This window comes from Arachis ipaensis, chromosome B3, assembly GCF_059453495.1.
Source record: "Arachis ipaensis isolate K30076 ecotype BB chromosome B3, ASM5945349v1, whole genome shotgun sequence".
Classification (NCBI taxonomy): Eukaryota; Viridiplantae; Streptophyta; class Magnoliopsida; order Fabales; family Fabaceae; genus Arachis; species Arachis ipaensis.
Window position 1 is genome coordinate 5,717,473 of NC_142438.1, and position 21,377 is coordinate 5,738,849.

The 21,377-nt window shown below is 25.0% G+C and overlaps 1 protein-coding gene across 1 annotated transcript; it reads right to left on the bottom strand.

The window, feature by feature from the left end:
- Positions 1-328: 328 nt before the first annotated feature.
- WRKY21 (WRKY DNA-binding protein 21) lies at positions 329-3,199 on the bottom strand. The gene is made up of 3 exons (XM_016331695.3): positions 1,801-3,199; positions 1,582-1,707; positions 329-840 (listed from the first exon to the last, which is right to left on the bottom strand). Exons 1-3 carry the CDS (start codon positions 2,592-2,594, stop codon positions 696-698), a joined length of 1,065 nt encoding a protein of 354 aa, XP_016187181.1. The 5' UTR covers positions 2,595-3,199; the 3' UTR covers positions 329-695.
- Between the last annotated feature and the right edge of the window lie 18,178 nt (positions 3,200-21,377).

Sequence of the window (21,377 nt, forward strand, 5' to 3'; positions counted from 1 at the left end):
AAGAAAAATATATCTTCTCATTTAATAGGTGAATAGAGTTAAAGTTAATCTAATCAAACTGAAACAAAGGTTAGAACTTTAAGTTTTTAAAACACTAGACACAGGGAAAGATTTATATATTAAAAAAAATTATTTTATTTTATTTTTTTCTGAACTAGTACAAAATAACCATCAATTTAAGAATTAACTTGATAGGTAAATAACTAAATATACAATGAAAGAATAAATTAAATTAATGTTTGCAAAACTATGTGAAAGTCAGATTAATGTCTTAAAGTGTTAAAAGAATAAGGAGAGAACCAAAATTTCAAGAAAAAAAACTTGACACTTTTCAAAGGCATTCCATTCATTTAGAAAACCCTGAAAATGGTTATAACATGCTCAAGAAAGATTATATATCTTAAAGAAGAAAAAAAACAAAAAAAGAAATAAAAAAAAGAGTTCTTGAGAATTGAAACTACCCCAATTTTACATACTTTTTCATTTTCTAAAATCAAAAGGCCTTGTTAGCCAAAATCTGCACCAAGAACAATATCATCAATCCATCCATCCATCAATCCCTGCTTGCATCACTCAAAATATGTACACAGCAGCATTCTGAAGCCAATGAATCTCACATCACAAGAAGGTCTTTGACAAATTTGAATGAGGGCTTGATGTTGTTTTTGGTAAGCTCTCTCTCCAATGAAGTGGTTTCATGCATTTGCAGATTGTGTTGGTAACTTTGGATGGTTATGCTCTCCTTCATAGGTAACAATTAGCATTGTTGGCTCTTCCAAGCACCTCTCAACATGCTTCCTTGCAGGGCACCCTCTCATGCTGCTGCACTTGTAATATCCCCTGCAAGTAACACAAACTATGCCTCAGTCTCATAACAAATTAATCTTATATATGCTATCGCTACCGAAATTCATGATTACATCAAACAAAAGAGCAATGACAAAAGTTCCAAGGTTTAATTTCGATGTACTGTCAGTATAAACTGTAAAACTGTTTTACACTGACATCTAATCAAGTACTACCACCTAGATAAAAGTCGTTTCTCTTTCGGATTATGGTCATGCTACATGGCAACATCTGATTGTCTGTAGAGATCAATTTTATCTATGTGGTTTACTGTTTACGGTTCAGGGTTTAGGATTTAAGATTTAGCCTAAGCACAATGGAAGGTGACTATTTCTAAGCTTCCCGGACCCCATTAGGTGGAAACCTCGTGTGTTGAACCGCCGTATTGCGCGGCAGATGCTAGAATTGTTGATACTAAAACATAAAATTGAAGTATATAATGTTCAAATCCACCTGAATACCAAAAAGGAAAAATTACAAACACACTAGCAACTCATATAGAACCACCACCATCACACACACACAGACACATATCCACCAAACAAAGTGCATCATGTGAGGTTACTTTTTTACTACTGAAAAAGAAAAAGTTTACACCATAAATGCATACCAAAAGAGCAAAAGGGTCAGAAATAGCCAAAATGGTTTCAGAAACTTTAGAAAAAGAACAGCACAATTATATGTTCATGTCCCACTTGAACCAGTCAAATCTCCAAAAGAAGAGAGTGAACAAACCTTGGGTGAGGAGAACCCTTGATTGGTTTCTGTCCATACTTCCTCCATGAATAATCATCAGGAGGTATGTCTGCAAGTTTTTTGCTGATAGCTGGCACCTTAATTGATCTCTTCACTCTATGTTTCCTGCTTAGAACATATAGTTTGATTAATTCTCATTATAAAGAACTCCATAAATTTAATAACAGACATTAATGATTAATGACTAATTGGTATTACCTCTTCTTTGAGCAATGACATCTAGCACTGCTTCCACATTTCACACTGCCCTCGTCGCCTCTAGCGGAACATTTTCGCTTATGCTGTTGCGAATTTTGATCAGAAGAGAGTGGAGCTCCTATAAGATGGAAGGAACTTCCGTCCAGGTTCGCCACACTTCCGTCTATGCTCAAGGAAGAAATGAAAGACCTAGTAGTAGAAGACATTGTCGGCGTGCAGCTAGTGCTGTCGAAATTGAGGTTTATGCCGCTGTTGTTCCTTCGGAACATCATCTCAGCATGATTTTTCATTTGTTGCTGCTGCTGTTGCTGCTGCATCAACAACCTTTGTTGCTGAATTTGTTGCTGTTGAAGGAACTGATAGTGACTAGATGAAGAACCTTGTTGGTTAATAGTACTTTTGGCACTTGAGCTCAATTCCAAAGATGGATTCACCAAAGAAAGTGAGTTCCTAACCGTACTTGATCCCAATTCCTGAACTGAATTCTCATGAAGCATCACTACTTTCTTTGATTGACCATGGTTAAGGTTGTTGTTGTTGTTCTTGAAGCAATTCGGGTTATCTAAGAGTATGCTTTGAGAAAAGGGTACTTGAAGCTTTCTATGCTTCCTCACTCTTGCATGACCCAAACCATTGTGAAGCAAAGAAACAACTTTCTTGAACCTTAACACAGCTTCACCAGTTTCCACCATTAAATTCCTATTCTGAACTTGATCCCTTGGCTGAGACAAAATACTAAGAACTCTATGACAGCTTTCAACAGCTAATCTATTAGCTTGTTCAACTTCCTCCATTCTTAACTATCTAATTATCTATCTATCTATCTAAGTTAATCAAGAACTCTCAAATCAGAAGCTAAACATGCCTTAATACTAAAAAAACATGAACATCTGAGTTATCAACACAGATACCATACATTCAGCCATAAGTGGCATACAAAACGACCCAGATATAAAGAATCCCATTTTTTTCAAAGGGAGCCACAAAAACAGGATTTTTCTTGTTCAAGTCTCAAAATTCCATCAAAGGATGAGAAAGGGTCAATTTTTTTTCTTTTTTGTTTATGTTTTCTGTTGTTGGTAGAACAAACAAAGACCCTGGGATCAGAACTAACTAATAGGAGTTAGAAGAAATTGCAGCATATCTATATCTGCTTTAGAAAATAAATAAAAATAAAAAAATTCAACCCAATCTTATCTTCAATGAACCAAGGAAAAAAGAATAAGAAAGCACCAAAGCACAGACCTTTGATGCTGTCAAACCCTAGATTCTTGTTCTTCCATGGTTTTTGAGATTGAAAAGTGTGTGAAAGAGAAGACTTTGCTTGGCTTGAGAATTCACACAACCATCACACCCATATAACATAAGAATACAAAGCTTCCAACTTTAGACTATATATATAAAATATAAATATAAAAACTATATAATATAAAGTCCTAAGCAGCAAAGGAAATAAAAAATAAAATAATTCTTTATTATTAATTTATTTCAGTTTATTTAAAATAAGCAAAGGGGGCAACAAGAGAAGGGAAGAGAGGAGATGAGAAAATGAAAACTGATGTCTCTGTCATAGATTCGAAGGTGGGTCCCAACCGAAGACCTTTGTTGTTATTCTTTTTTATTTTCATTTTCTTTTTCAGCTTTAATTAATGTTTTTTTTTTTTTCCTTAGACCTACCACCCTTTACAGCTTCACTTTTACTGTTACTTAGAGTCTGTTTAGAGTCCGTTTGAGAAACAGCACAAATTACTTTTTTTTTTTTTTTTTTTTTTGAATTGTGAAAAATTTTAGTATACATGTTTGGCACTATTTTAGAAAATTTTTTTTAATTTTTTGAAAAGTTAATTCATAATTTTGTGAAGAAGTAGAAATATATAACTTTTCTGCTTCTTGATAATCATTCTACTACTTCTTTTAAAAAATTTAATTTCAAAACAAAAAAATCTACTTTTCCTCCACCATTATTTTTACGTAAAAGTCTGCTAGGTACTGGCCTTCCACCATCATTCTCACGTAATGATTTATCTGCTGGAAGTATTGATCTTTTACCATTATTTTTAGACAATATTCCATCTGAATAATCTACTGCATATATTTCTTTTAGGTATTTTTTTTATCATTTTATCACTCTATTTTTATTATTAAATTTGTATTTAATTGTGGTATGAAATTTTAGTTTTAATTTTATTTTTTTCGCATGTGTTTTTATAGCTTGCTATTATTTTCATAGTTAATTATAGCAAGTTCTTGACCTTAATAAAGGAGAAAGAAGTTCTAATAGGAGTATAAAAAAATAAAAAACAGCAACAAAATATACATTGACACACATTTTATATTTATTTTTTATTTTTACCTACCATATCATACATAATATTAGTGATTATGTTATGTAAAATTAACATTTAATATTGGAAAGTATTTGTTATCATCGTTATCCGTTATTTTAATATTCATTCTCTTGTGTAATTTTTTTTTTGTATTTTTTGAGTTATTTATCCAAACGCTACAACTTTAAAATAAGTATTTTTATAACTAAAAATTCAAATAAAAAATAATTTATTTATAAGTTACTATTAATAAAAGTTTTTATGCTTTAAACGCTTTTTTCAAAAGAGCTTATTTAAGTTATTTACTCAAACTAGACTACTCCCACTTATTAATTAGAATTTATTTATTGTTATTTATGGGGAAAACAGGTTCATTTTAAAAAATGATAGGATATTTTACTGGTCATACTAAATACATATTTGATATACTTCTAAATATATATTATTAATATTTTATCTATTTTAAATTAATTATCACTTTTATTTTTATATATTTATTTTGTGTGTGAATTATAATATGATTATATATAGTGACTACAATAATAATATAATAGTTGTTAAAATTAAAATCACACATTTATTTATATTTTTGTAACTTTTTTTAAGCAATATTTTTAAAAAAATATTATTTAATAATAAAAAATATTACTTTAATTTTAATATTTTTTAAAATATTATAATCAATGTATCCATCGTAACATATATATATATATATATATATATATATATATATATATATATATATATATATATATATATATAAAGAATTGCTGTATTTGGATATCTCATATGTACTACTTTTTAAGATATTGAAAACTTTAAATACGAAAATAATTGAAATAGTAGTAATATATAAAAATTTCTTTTTTATTTAGTTTATTTTGTTGACACAACATATGAATAATTAATGGTAATATAACACATTTTTATATTAATAATATGTTTAAATTAATATCTCTAAATTAATATCTCTTTTTCTATATTAAATTTCATCTATAATTTTTTATTATGAAGACAATTTATATAAATAAAATATTTAGAAATTAAATTTCCACAAATATAATTTTCTGAAACAACTTATATTCATTTTCTAAATCTACTCTATGTAAACCGTAATAATTTACTATAATTTTTTTTTATGTAATCCACTATACCATACAGCGAATTAAGAACAAATTCACTCAAGCATAATCTGTCCGTTACATCGAGTCGCAGATTAGAAGTAGAAAAACCAAAATGTATGATAAAAGTATAGTGTACTAAATGTTTTATTTATATAAATTACTTTTATTATAAAAAAAAAATTTCGGTGATTAAACACTAAAACGTAATTAAATCATGAGTTAGGTTGTGTTCCTGTTTAGAGTGGGATCCTAGAGGATTCTGAGTCACTGAGAACTAAGATGAGTTTTATTGTTATTTTATTCTTGTTAAGTGTAGATAGTGAAAAGGGTCATAATAGTCTCAAGATACTAGTAATTAAGTATTTTGTGATATAGTAATCGCTGTTGTTTTTATTATTATTTGTGTAAATATCTATTAGTTCAAACTTTCTTTTTTCACTCTCTTTGATATAATGATATATTATGTCAATAATTCATGATGAGATGTTATTATCGGATCTTAGGTTTTGATATAAAAACAAATTGTAATTATGGTTTACTTTTAGTTCCTAAATTTAGGATTATGATTTTGAGTTGAAGTTTGCTTAAATTACCGAAATATCTTATTATGGTAATATGAAGTATATATAACTATTTTTAGATTATTAATTGCAATATAGTTTTGGAAATGTGAAAACTTACTTTATATTTTTTTTTTCGTTTTAATTCTACAATGTTATTGATAACTGATTATTATTATTATTATTATTATTATTATTATTATTATTATTATTATTATTATTATTATTAAGAACTAGAAGAAATAAAAAACTCATTAGCGCCTTATTTGGCAAAACATATTCGTCAAGCCACATTTTTATTTATTATATATTTTTATATAATTAATAAACACAAAAAATTGTGGTTTTAAACCTTGTAAAGAATATATTATGAAGAGATAAATAAAATAGTTGAACAATTGGACGTGAACTCAAATCATACATACACTTGTCATGAGTTGCACAAAAGGATAATGATATTATGATATAAAAATAGTTATACTTATATATACATCAATTAAATCTAAAAATAAAGTATATAGAAAAACGTAAACGTATATGGTGAGTTGGTGGCCATATTAAGTCAAATAATAGTAGACCCGTAAAAGGTTTTCCGTTTTCATAAGGAGATTAGTTTAATTGGAATGTCAAATGTTTTTTCTTCTTCTTCTTCTTTTTTTTTTTAAATGCTGTTTTTTTTTTAACTCTAGTAGTAATTTTGAGTTTGAATTTTTAATATAAAAAACTAGTAGTGAAAGAAAAGTCAAGCTCTATGATGAGATTTCGAATGGTCCTTAGTATACATATAATATAAGTGATATTGAAAAAATAAATAAATAAATAAATAATAAATAAATAATACATCTTACGAAATGTTGATGAACTCCGTTTTTCTACATGTTGGGATTTTGAGTTTGAATAGTAATCTTATAATAATTAAATTTATACTAAGTAAATAATTTATATTTGAGAAGATTTGTAAAGTTATTATTCAATTCTAAGATTTTTTTTTTAAGTTATTAAATTTGTTTTTGTTATTTATATTAAGAAGGGTATATTGATGGATTTTGGTTAATATATTAAATTTCCCAATGGATCACTCTATATATCATCATTACATTACTCAAGCATTTCAAATAAAACAAATAACACTTTTCTCTTCTATAAAATGTTTAAATGATATTTTTATTTTTTCTATTTATAAAACATATATTTTTCTTTTTTGTAAAATTAAAATAATATATTCCTTAAAACACTTGAACAAAATGCCGTTCAATAATAATTATAATTATATGTACATTAATGATAATTATTTAGATAATTTAAATAATAATATAAAATCTATTTATTATTAATGTAAAAAAATTAATTTATTTTTAATATTTTATAATTAATAAAAGTATAAAATATAATAACATAAATCTAGCACATATTTCAAACGGAAACGCGTTTTGCTTTTGCATGCACTAATTAATACTAATTAACAAATGAATTAGTCAAATGTAACTACATACTATTCTAGAAGGTCGACCATGGGCAATTGAAGAATTACTTATGATTATCATCATTATATATGGACAATTCTATAGGCCAAATTATTATGACCACAATCAAAGTTACGTTGTACATATATGCTTATCAATTCATAATAATACTTACTTATAATTATATACTAATTTTCAATATAAAATTGTGTACTTGTAATTATAATTATTTACTTTCACAAATTTTACCACCAAACATACAAACTTTTATAGAAGACTGCATTTAATTTTGAAAATGAGATAAAATAAGATATAAAAAATAAAATCATAAAAAAAAATTTATATTTTATTTAGTAATAAATTAAAATAAATTACAAAAAATTAATTTATTTTTATTTTTTATACAAAAAATTTAAAAAAATATATATAATTATAAAAAAATTAATGAGAATAATAAAAAATAAAAAATAAATTTTATGTTTTATTAGTATTATTATATTTTTTAAACAAAAAAAATACAAAACATACTAATTTAATATTTTAAATATTATTTTTATTTTTATTTTATCTGTTAAATATAATTTTATATTTTTGTATTCCTATTATAAATGTCTCATATTTATAAATAAATGCAGTCTAAATGCCTGTAAATCTTTGGAATTAATAATGACCATTAATAGGTTCAAATGTTTCAACTAATTAATAAAAAATTTATCTTATCTTGTGGCATGAGGCACTTGCATCACTCAAGCACCTAAAAAAAATTGGAATACACCTATTTGAGCTTATAAAGGCATACGACATTGGTCATATATTTAATTTCATTAGACAATTAAAGGTTTTAATATATGGTACATAATTAAATATAAATATTTTCCAATCACAAAATTTGTCGCATCTTATAGCTAGACCGTGGAACTCATGCATTACACCACTCAAGCACTAAGCAAGTGAATATTTAAATAGAATTATTATGAGCAAATTGATGAAGGTTTTGATATGATGAGGTTTTGAATGCTTCAACCACAACCTTCTTGCATAGTGCACCGTGAGACACTCGAGTGTTACATCACTCATCAAAACTTTATAAATAAATCTTTTAATACAATTATTATATGATGAGTATAAGGTTGGACATGTCCCATTATTGAATATTTTGAGATAAGTACTCAAAATAATACTAGTATATATAGGACTTCAAAAGTTTATCACATCATGAGGCACTAGGGTTTAAATCAATTTAAAAAATATATATATATATATATTAGGGCTTACCTAATATGTGAACTTTAAAAATAGTTGTTAACAAAGTAACGTTAAAAAAATTGGATAAGGCTACAATAATTATACAAGTGTTAAAATTAAGGTGGCATTTTTTTATTTTTTTTTATAATATTTTTTTAAGTAATATTTTTTAAAAATATTATTTAACAATAAAAAAGTGTTACTTTAATTTTAGTAATACTTATTGAAACACTATAATCATTAGCCACTAAAACATAATCATATTAGAATGACGATTCTTACAAAAGTTGCACATTTAATATATAGAAGACTTCAAAAAAATATTTTATTTTAATTGAAAAAAATATATCTTTTTCTTTCTTTCTTTAAGAAGCAGATAGATTGATAGTTAATAAGAAAACCCTTGAATATATGATTAATTATTTCCAGAAGGAAGTTGGTCATACACCAATTAATATTTCCTTAATCTAAACTAATCTAACATGTATATATGAAAAGCAAGTGGAGTTGAGGAAGTGCCATTGCAAAATGTCTTTTGCTTTTATTTGTTTTTTTTTTTCTTTTTAAGTAACCTGAAAGATAAAATAATAAAATTTTGTAAAGTTAACTATTAAAATACCTTTAATTAGTTGAGTATGTTTATTTACATAAATAAATGAAATGAGATAAAAAATGTTAATAAAATAATTATTAACAATTTAGGAAAGAATATATATTGAGAATTTAAATTTAAGAAAGAGATAAAAATACAAAAAAGATATAAGAAAGATTTTTAAATAAAAGAATATATATCGAAAATTTAATTGAGATAATTGAATTATTATTAGCTAAATATGTTCATTTATTTATGAGTAGTTTTATTTAATTATGTCATGCATTTTTATTTTTTTGAATTAAATGTTAGAATGCATCACTTCTAAATTAGTGTAGGAGTAACAAATCTACTCCCATATATATCTTACAATATGCACCTCATAATAATTTTGTTATTTTAACTTTTTTCTAGTATATTTACAGGCTAATTTTTTATATATGGATAATTTTAATGTGAAATATAAAAATATTTTTAATTATAAAAAGATAAAATATTATTGACGTTTTATAAACAAAATAATTTTTTAATTATAAGAAGATAAAACGTTATCGTAAATAATATTTTTAATTATAAAAAATAATATCACTAATATTTTATAAAAGTCTACAACAGCATATAACATATACTTTGAGTTATTTTTGAGAAATTTACTCTTAATGGTCTAATATTAGAAAAAAAAAATTCACATTTACAAGTCAAAATATCCAAATTTAGATATGTTGATTATGATATTTATATACTCAAAATTATAAATATATCAAATAGGAAAACGCCGGATATATTAGCCAAAGTGATGAGTAGTTGAATACATGCTTTGGGTTGGTCATATCATATGTATTTGGACATCAAACACAGAAGAGATTAGGGAAACAATCGTTTAATCATACCAAATAACTGAGATTATTAGTCAAAAGGCTAATGGCTAGGCTTACATTATGCCACACATATAATTAACAACAATTAAGATTGTCAATACTTGCATTTGACTTATTTAAGGACTTTTCACTACGCGTAATTAACCAATTTTGTCTAACAAAAAAAAAAAAAAGAAAAAACTAATTTGATATGATACTACTCAAATCATTCATGAATTACTTATGAGTCATGTTATGTGTATTAAAAATCAGTTATATTATGTACTAATAAAATACATATTAAATTATAAAATATATATTAAAAATAAATTAAATAATATATATTATAAATAAATATATAATAATTAATTTTTATGTATATATAATATTTTTTTAATTATAATACGTACAGTTAATTAAAAATAAATTATGAGTTAGTTAATTATTTGACCAATTCAACCATCTATCATATTTAATTTAAAGTTAACATGATGATATTAAGTTACAGAAAATTTTGGACTGTTGTTTATGTTGATATTGTCAATAAAGTCCTCCAAGAAATACCCAGAAAAAACAAACTAACACTGCTCATTATATACTCACAAAATAAGTAGTCGATGGTTTCAGTGACTAAGAGAATTGGGTTGAATCTTAGCCCCCTTTTTTTTGCTAACACTTGCTGAACTTAGATGGAATTTTTCTGTTTTTATCTCGTCCCTAACAACGAGACTTTTTCATTTTGTCTCGTCATTTGGCACGAGACATTTTTTATTTTTAGCTCCTGTGCAGCAGAAACAGAAATGTAGTAGAGAAGAGAGAAAATTACACTAAGATATATCCTGATTCAGCTGCTAAGTGCAGTGTAGCCTACATCCAGTCTCCATCACAAACATGATGGAATTTCACTATAATCTTCCAGATTACAAACTGTAAAATGCTAACCCAACTTACAAGGGGATTCCCACGGAATCATGAAACACAACATAGATGAACAAAGGAACTCTAAGACATCTATGGCTTTTTCTTTTAATTTTGCACTCTCTGCCTTTTTTCGCTCTATGGCTTTTTCATACAAACCTCACTGTTTGCCTTTTTCCATGAGACTCAAGACATGACAAAATTAAACAGAAAAATACTAAACATAATACATTGAAGGAGAAGAAAATCTGTAAGCTTAGGTAGCTCTGAGAATTCTGTGCCTTGCACTCTCACTGCTTACTTCTAACTCCTTGCTCCAAACAGTGGTTGTTCTCTCTTTTTTATAGAAGAGAGAAGCCTCCACACTTGAAGCCAAAACCCAAGCCAACTTCTTCTTCTTCAAGGAACATAACCGGTTCGGCCACACAGAGAGAGAAGAGATAACCATGCAATAACCAACATGCAATTACCTCTAGTCTTTTCTTGGTCATCACTCTTCATCAATCCGAGCTCTCCATCATTGGCTTGCTCTCCAAGATGGATTTCTGGCCCTTGATGCTTCATGATGATGATGACTTCATCTGCTTCAATCTCTGCCTCTACCATCACTTCGTCACTCTAGCTACTTCCTGTGGTGGTTGAGCAGAATCAAAGATAAGTCACGCCTCCAAGAGTCTCTTCCTTCTTGGCCGAATCTTTTTCCTTCTTTTTGAGCATGAAGAGCTCGAGATTACCTCACCAAATCTAACCATATTTGGTGAAAATCTCAGCCACAGCACACTTTTATTTTGGTATGTTTTCTTGCCATCATTGTGATGGTCTTGTAGAGTGTTCTTCCTTTACTTCGATAGCTCCATTTTGCTTTCATGGTTTCTTGGACAATAACCGAACCAGAGAAAGAAATGAGAGAGAGAAGATGGAGTTTGAAAAGAAAAGCAATTAAATGAAATAAAATAAATTAAATGTAATGAGTTGCTTTTCCTTTATGCTGAGTAGCGTACTTCTTTAATGCACTCAATCATGTCAATCATACTTTTCTCTCTCATAGTTCAAATGCTAGCAAATTAAATTTGAAATCCATTCAAAGAAGAGAAATGGGATCCGTTGAAAAGCATTGAAGCTTTGTTTTCTTTGCTTCATGGATTCGGACAAAGCATGAGGAACTCTCATCTCAAATAAAATTGGGCTTAGTTGCAATAATCATTTAATCTGGCCCAATTAGTAACATTTACTTTCCTGATATATATTTTTCGGATCATGCATTGAGCATATAGGAAAGCATTCATTTGGACTTGTAGTAATAATAACTCAATTCTGGTCCAAGTAATATAATAATCAATATCAGCCAAGCTTATTTATTAAACCAAGGCTGAATGTAATTGGGCTTGAATCAGAATTTTGTTTTCGGCCCATTTAAAACCTACATCACAAAATTATTAATTAGCATATGTTAAATAAAAATCAAATTAATAATTTTGTAATTAAATATTTTAATAATATTTAATTATCACAAATATTAATTTAGAGTTTTCCAAACTCATAAATAGTGATTCATTAATATAGGATAAATTAAGAAGTCCTTTTCAATTATTAGTTCCAAAATTCAAAATACAGTTGATAAAACTTTTGACTTTCGAACCACGCACTCATGGGAGAACTTCAGACAAAAATTCTGCAATTTTATTAGGAAAAAAATAGAGAATTGATTAGTAGTGATTTAGACAAAAGATAAATTAAATGTAAAAAAATATTAATTACCTAACATTTATCTGCATTATATCTTCAATAATTTTCTTTTTTTTTTTTTTTTTTTTTTAGAAAAATAATAGAAAAAAAAAAGGAAAAACAGTCCTCTCTCCGCTAATCATTAATATTATCGTTTTAAGTTCAGGGATTTTGGCCAATAAAATATATTACTTTAATATCTTAATATACTATTAATTATTTTAAAATATATTTATTTTTATTTATTTATAGTTTATTAAATATGTTAATTTTTAAAAAAATTTTAATAAAATTTTAATATAGATGTTAACATTTTTAAATCATGAAAGAGGATTATATTATACGCAATAGGTAACAATTAAGAGAGGTTATCAACTTATCATAAGTGATTCACTTTGACTAACGCACGCGGCTAACATGCGCCATGGAAACACCATTTTCATTCATTGGACCAGTTCGTTGACTTTTTCTATAACCATTACTCTATTAGCATTAGCCTCTCTCTCTCTCTCCAAAATATAATATCGAGTAAAGTATTGTTTTTGTCCCCAAAATTTGGGGTAAGTTCTATTTGTATCTCTAACATTTAAATCGTCCTATTTGTATTCTTAACTTTTATAAAAGTGATTCAATGTTATCCTACTATTAATTATACTAACAAATTAGATTATATTTTTCAATTATTCTCACTTGAATGTATTCATTCTCAATTAGATCTCACTTGGATGTGTTCGATTTTAATATTATACCTACTATTTGTGTTTAGATTCAATTATGTTCCTAGAAAAGTGAATTATGTAAATGTTGTAGGAATTAGTTTCAACATTCGATGAACTATTTTTCGGAGTAAATCATCGATTCAACCCCAGACATTTGTATTCTAACTTCAAGAAGAGATTTTTAAAACTCAAACTAAATCGCTCATGATTTGTAATTGACGGCAGGATAACATTGAATCACTTTTACAAACGTTAGGGATACAAATAGGACGATTTAAACGTTAGGGACACAAATAAGATTTACCCCAAACGTTGGGGCCAAAAACGATACTTTACTCTATAATATATATAATTTTAATATACGTAATATATGTGAAATCATTAGTAAAATAATAATAATATTATATAATTTTAAATTTTATTTTAATTTATGTTATGTATATAATAATGGTTACATAAATTTTAAAATTTAATTTTATTTGTTAGATTTTAATAATTATAGGAGTGGATTAAAATTCAATTTTTTATTATCCGCAAATAAAAGTAGAATGAGTTCTATGCAGATTATTATCGAATGAGACAGATCGAATAGGACAAAAACTCATTTTTATTCATCTTATTGTCATTTTTAGCCTTCAAATTTTTAAATTGAATTTCTATTGTAAATTTATAAAAAATCTAATAAATCTCAATCATATAAAACTTAAGTGAAAAGTCTAAATCTTGATAAATTAATGTATAAAATTAATATTATTTATAAAAATTAATTTAAAAACAAATACAAATTATTATTGTAAATTTTAAAATTTAAATTAACTTAATTATAAATTTAAAGGTCAATTTGAATTCGCCTCAAATTCAAAAACTAAATTAACTATTCACCGCAACAATTATGTAAACCCAATTGATTCGGCCACTATCTGCAGTGATCTTTATAGTGATGTAGTTGTACTATCAAATATTATAATTAAAGTATTAAGGTGAGTTTTATGATGGATTTCTTCTATATATATTTATATATTTGTGTTGTCAAAAAAAGATTACAAGACAAGTATATAGAAAAAGAATAGTTAAAGACAAATTTTGTCTATGATAACTGATATATTTTATGTCGACATCATGTCACATAATAGTGGTATATAGAGTAAGCTGGTTAATTATATTTATTATGATTAATTATTAAAAATGATATTATACCTGATTGTAGTTGTATTTTTGGTTTAAAATATTTTGAAAAAATAAAAATAAATTTTGATTATAGACTAATCTATTGATCCCAATATTTTTTTGTCCTATAAAATTTTGAGCGTGTATTTTTGTGAATTGTTAAGCTTGCAAAAGGATTATATGTACTCATCAAAGTAACTCTACTAAACTCACATAAAATCCATACTCTCTTTTTTTCATGAATTAATTTCTTTTATTCACACATGAAAAATTAAATTTAGCTCTCAAACATTTATTAATAACTACTTATTTTAATATGTGTATATAATTATATATTTATATATAAATATATATTTAATTATTATATATAAATAAATTAAATTATGTATATACATTAACATATATAAATAATTAATATCTTTTTCAAAGTATATATTACTAATTAAAATTTTTATTATTAAGTAATTATATTTTAACTGTATTTTTTAATAAATTTCAAGAATTATTTCAAAAAAATATTTAAATTAGTACTTTAAATACTAAACACATACCCTAAATGTTAAATCATACCTTTTAAATCCTAATCCATAAATCTTAAACCTTAAATCTAAATTCTAAATTATAAACTATAAATTTTAAACTCCTAAATTTTTAATCTTAGATTCTAAATCTTGTCGTTAAAATCAAATTGTGACCCTAGAAGCAATACTTTAAAAAAGTCTGATTACTTTCATGTATTTTCATATTGAAAAATGTTGTTTATATCATTAATTATATCTATATCATAAAAAAAAGTTTAGGGACAAACATTTAACTAATAAAAAAAATAAGTAATTCAACACCATTAGATATAATTTTACACTATTAAAAATACTAATAATAATTAATTAATAATTACAAATCACAAAATTTACTGTCCTTATACTCATCTATAGTGAAACTATTTGAAAAATATATATTTTCAAAACGCGAAAAAAATGTCCAACAGTAAATATATATTTTCAAAAGATGCCTTAGAGATTGAATTTTGATGTGATTTTTGTAAGTAAAATTATAAAAATGAGATATTATTATCATTAAAATTTGATCATTATTTTTAAGTATATTTTTTTTGTAATTTTTTTGTTAACAACCAATAATATTTTTAAAAAATTACAAGAAAATATATACCTTGATGAGTACATATAGTCCTTTTGCAAGCTTAACAATTCACAAAACACACGTTTAAAATTTGATAGGACAAAAAAATATTGGAATCAATAGGTTAGTCTACAATCAAAATTTATTTTTACTTTCTCAAAATAGTTTAAACAAAAAATACAACTATAACCAGGCCCAATATCATTTTTAATAATTAATCATAACAAACACAATTAACCAGCTTATTCTATATACTACCATCAAGTGATATAGCTCAAATGGTATAGTCTTTCCATACTCAATTAAGAGATGGCGAGTTTAAGTACATTCTCTCTCTATACACACACTTGTCTCACAACCCTTTTGACAACACAAATATATAGATGTAGAAAGAAGATATAGAACTCACTATTAAAGTAACATATATACACATACATACATATATAAAAGTATTGCTCTAAATTGGACTCTAATTATTTTTGTTTCAGATAAATTAGTTATTAAAAAATACTTTTAAAAATTAAATTAGCCTTTAATTTTTTAAAATATTAGACATATTAATCTCTATATATCAAAATGAAACAACATTAGTTTTTAATCTTTAAAAATATTAGATAATTAAATTTCTCACTCATATATTATTTGTTTTTTTTAAAATATTAGATAATCTTTAACCAACTTATTCTATATACCACCATCACGTAATATTAATGTAACATATGAAGTATGTCAGTTACCATAAGCAGAGATTGTCTTTAACTATATTCTTTCTTTTTTTTTTTGGTGACTAACTACATTCTTTCCTTATACACTTGTCTCACAACCCTTTTGACAACACAAATATATAGGTGTAGAAAAAAGATATAGAACTCACCGTTAAAGTAACATATATACACATACATATATAAAAGTATTGCTCTAAATTGGACTCTAATTATTTTTGTTTCAGATAAATTAGTTATTAAAAAATACTTTTAAAAATTAAATTAGCCTTTAATTTTTTAAAATATTAGACATATTAATCTTTATATATCAAAATGAAACGACATTAGTTTTTAATCTTTAAAAATATTAGATAATTAAATTTCTCACTCGTATATTAATTTTTTATTTTATTATAAATTAATTCAATTATTATTTTAATTTATCAATATTTTTTATAAAAAACTAATTTATTTTAAATGAGACCCATTTTATTTGTTTAAAATACTTGTTTTATTTTATTTACAGTGTAAATAAAATATGTGTATTATCAATCTGTTTATATTATAAATGAGATAGATAATAAGATCCAAAAATATAAATTATTTTTAATTTATCTATTTCGAAAAATAAAAGAATTAAATTATTTATTTTAAAAAATACCTAAAAAGTTTTGTTGGGTATTAATTTGAAGTTCTCTGCTTAATAATTAAAGTATTTAAGTGGAAAGTAAGGTAGCTTGGTTTCATAATTAAGCTATGGCTAGTTACTAGCTATCTATACAGCTATGTATAAAACAGGTGCATATGCTCCAAAGGGAGGAAACTACTACACTTTTTTTGTTTGGTGGTAGGAAACTACTACATTAACTAGAAGTCTATTTTACAGTTTGTCATCAAAATAAATTAATTAGCACACTACTTAACTACTAAGATTTGTATAATTTCGGTGCCTAATGATGATTATATTATATTATATTGTTTTAACTGAAATGATGTTAGTTTATCTAAAAACATATTTCTCTGTTTGGGTCATATGTATAGTATTTTTTTTTTTTTTTAGTCTCATTTGATAAGCAAGACATACGCAGGCTTATTTATTTGAGTTCTATTTTTATCATTCAATGAGAGAATAACGTCTGCATGGCTTTGTTTAATTTGAATATAGTAAAATATTGTTTTAGTCTTTAATATTTGAATTAAATTTTAATTTTATCATATTTCTAATATTTAAAATATTTTATTTTTATTTCAAACATCTTATTTTATCTTATTTTAATTATTTGGTTACAATTATTTTTTTTCCAAAACTACAATTTTCGTCCATTATGATTTTTCTTTTTTGGTAATGACAAAATTTTTTATTGTAGTGGTCATAATAATAATTATAGTCATTCAAAAGTAAAAATGATAGAATAATACGAAAAAAAATAATAATAAAAAAGAATATTTTTTTAAAAAAAATTGATTTTAATTAAAAATAAAATAAAATAAAATAAAATATTTAAAAAATAATTTTAAATATTAAAAATAAAATTAATATTTAATCCAAACATTAATAACTAACAAAGTACTTTAACCTATTTTAAACCATCATATAAGTGTGGAAATAATAATTTACTTTGTATGTAGTACAACGTAACAAGTAAAATATACTTAATTCTAAAATTTTTAGATAAAAAAATGTACAAAATCCGAAATCATCAATAATTATTTTTAAACTTACTATTTAACCCAATTCATGAAAACTTATCTTACTTATTGTCCAACCATTATTTAATTAGTTAAGTTCATACACAATCATCAATAGATTTGGAATTTTATCTAAATAAGAAACCTAGAAATATATGTCCCCACTTAGTGATATTTGACTTATATATGCTTATATTAAGTTTCATTATATACTTGAGATTCCATATTTTGATAGTTTTGTTACTTGTCAATATATGTTTTGAGGATTTGCCACGATATCATCCAAGTTCTTATTTTAGGTCACAGTACACTAGCTAGGGTATTAGATAACTAATCATTATCTCATTCCTCATTTTTCTTCATTCAGTTGACAAATGGCACATGCTAACCATATCACTTTATAATTATATATATCAACCTAGAATCTCGTTAACATCATTGATCACAGTGTGTGATTATTATTATTATATTTTTTGTTGATTTATTAGTATATTATAAAAAAATTTCAAATATTTTTGAACACTATTTTTTGATAATTTTAGTTGTGAATCTTAATTATAAAAAGATATATAATATATTAATTGAAATTAAGGATTAAAATTAAAAGAATCTGATTTTTTTTTCTTTTATCTTATAAATGATGAAAGGGACATATCACTTTATGAGTTGAATTTTAAATAATTGTGGGAATCTAACTTCCTACCTATGTTGCTATAATAGTGAACAATCAACGGATTGCTGATTATTCAGATGAAATAACAAGACAAGAATGTGTTTTCATCATATATTAATTCAAAATTTAATTGTGGATTTTCACCTTTAAAAAAAAAAATACTACAAAATTATTTATTATAGACAAATATTTTTTATAAATTTTATCTCACAGAAATATAGATAAATTTTATGAGGAATTTTTTGTCGAAAAAAAAAAAAGATGAATTAGCATGAATTACAAATGAAAAAAAAATTTGTTGATAATTCTTCAAAAATATTAGTTTTTTTTCGTGAAAAATAGTTACCAATAGAAAATCTGTATGTATTTAAATGAACAAAAAAGTTACATTTTATTAAATTATTACAGATAAAAAATATGTCTGTGTAATTTAAAATATTCCATTAAAAATGTTAAAATAAAGGTTTGGGGATCACATTCTCCTCTTCATTTCACATCACACTTCGGTGTCTCCACACTCATCCCCTCTAAATACTCTATTGGTAGCGCCTCTCGACCTTGCACTGCCGTCGCACCGAAGCTTCGTTACATTGAACTTCCATCACACTGTCATGCCTCTTCCTAGTTCTTCTCCATTGCACCCCTTCCATCGACCTTAGCTTGCTCGTGTTACTCTCTTTCAAACCTTAACGTGCGTTTCTCTCTTCGAACTTACTACTAATACTTACTCTAAAACTCTCAACTTTTTAATTCATTGTGAGTCCTGAAAAAATAAGGGTTTAAGTTCTTACTAAATTATGATTAAGACAAATTGAAAGTGCCTGTGAAAATAAATTTGATGAGAACTACCATAAACTACCCTACAGAGGAAATTACCACAACCGAAAAACTTAAGACTTTTTTTTTGTATTAAAATATTTAATTTAGGTATATAGTGTAGAATATATAACACAATCATTTAATTATAATCACATCATTAAAAATATTTTACTATCACCACCATAATTTTACAAATCATATAAAAAAAATAACACAAGATATAATTAAACTAACAGTTTCAACATTTAGATTAAAAGTATAACAAAATTAATCTAAAAGATATTTATGTAAATTATTTAATATAAATATGAGTAAATAATCAAAATAATTTCTTAAATTTTAATTACTAGTCAAATTGATCTTTTAAATTTTCACTCAATTAAATTAGTCTTTTAAATCTTTTGTTATCATCAATCATATATTTGTTGTTATCTTATGTTTCGTCCATACTTCATTCTTTGCAATCATATTTGGGTTTTTTTTTTTAATTATAGTTTCAAATCCTGCGAAATAAAAATATTTTTTTTGCTAATTTGTTGTTCTTATTAGTTGTATTTCACTAAAGGAATTGAATAATAATTGCATTTTTGTTTTTTCAATTTATGTTTGATTTAAGTAGGAGTTTTTTAACCAATTTAGGTTAGTCGAGTAGTCAGCTCATTCGTCTACTTAAGCAAGTGGCTAGTGGCAGATCTTTAAATGGAGTTCTGATTCGCGATCGATTAGTTCTTAGTCTGTCAGGTTGAAAGATACCGTGAACAAAAAAAAAACATGAGAGTTTTAAAAAATTAAAACGGTTCAGTTTTGTGAGGGTTCAAACGTGGTTAACGTTAGAAAATTAGAAGACTAATTTAATTGAGTGAAGATTTGAGGGGCTAATAATTTGATTAATAAATAAAATTTAAAGAACTATTTTGACTATATTTACTTCATAAATTTACTGCATCATATACAATTATGATATAGTAAATATATAAAAAGTTTTAGTATATATATAGTCTAACAATTCCTTATTACCCATAAGCCATAATAGAAAAATAAAATTGATGCTACAAAAATTATAAATCTGGTATGCTTTTCTTGTTCCAATTGCAACTTTGCAAGGAATCGAATAAGAAACACTATTATGACAGCCTTTGTATTCTATAATTTGCAATGGCAACAAATAATATTAATGGAATCATAATCAATCTAATTTATGTCACGCTTCAAATTGAAATGTGTCCCTTGCATATGGTTTTGTACTATAGAAAACAATGGAATGGACCATATTCATATTCTACAGTGTATGTCTTGAACAAATTTAAGAAAAGCAAAAACAATGAAGGGATTCTCAATTGAATTTTATTTATTTATTTATTTGTTTTTGGGTTCCATTTGGAGGGGGAACAAGATTGGGATTTCCCAATAGACATTATTTATTTTGTCATGTTGCAATAACACATACACATCCAAATTGGATTTTCCATATAGCACGTTGTACACCCTATAATGTTTCAATTTCAATTTCAATTTCAATTTCAATCAATCAATCAAGGCCTATTGCCTCTTTCATTATTGTCTTCCATTCAAATCAAACCATGCATGCGCAATGCCATTGACTTTCTACAGCGCAATAATATTTACCATTTTTAATATTTTTTATTATTATTTGATTATTATAAATATTAAATTGTTTTTAATAAATAAATTTTATTAATTAATATATATAAATTTTAATAAATATAAGTACAAACTATATATTTTTTATGTGTAAAATTTTATAAATATAGATACAAATTATTGTTGATCATAAAAAATAATAATATTTACTGACTTATATACAACATTACTCTAAAAATTGTTTATTTTTTTT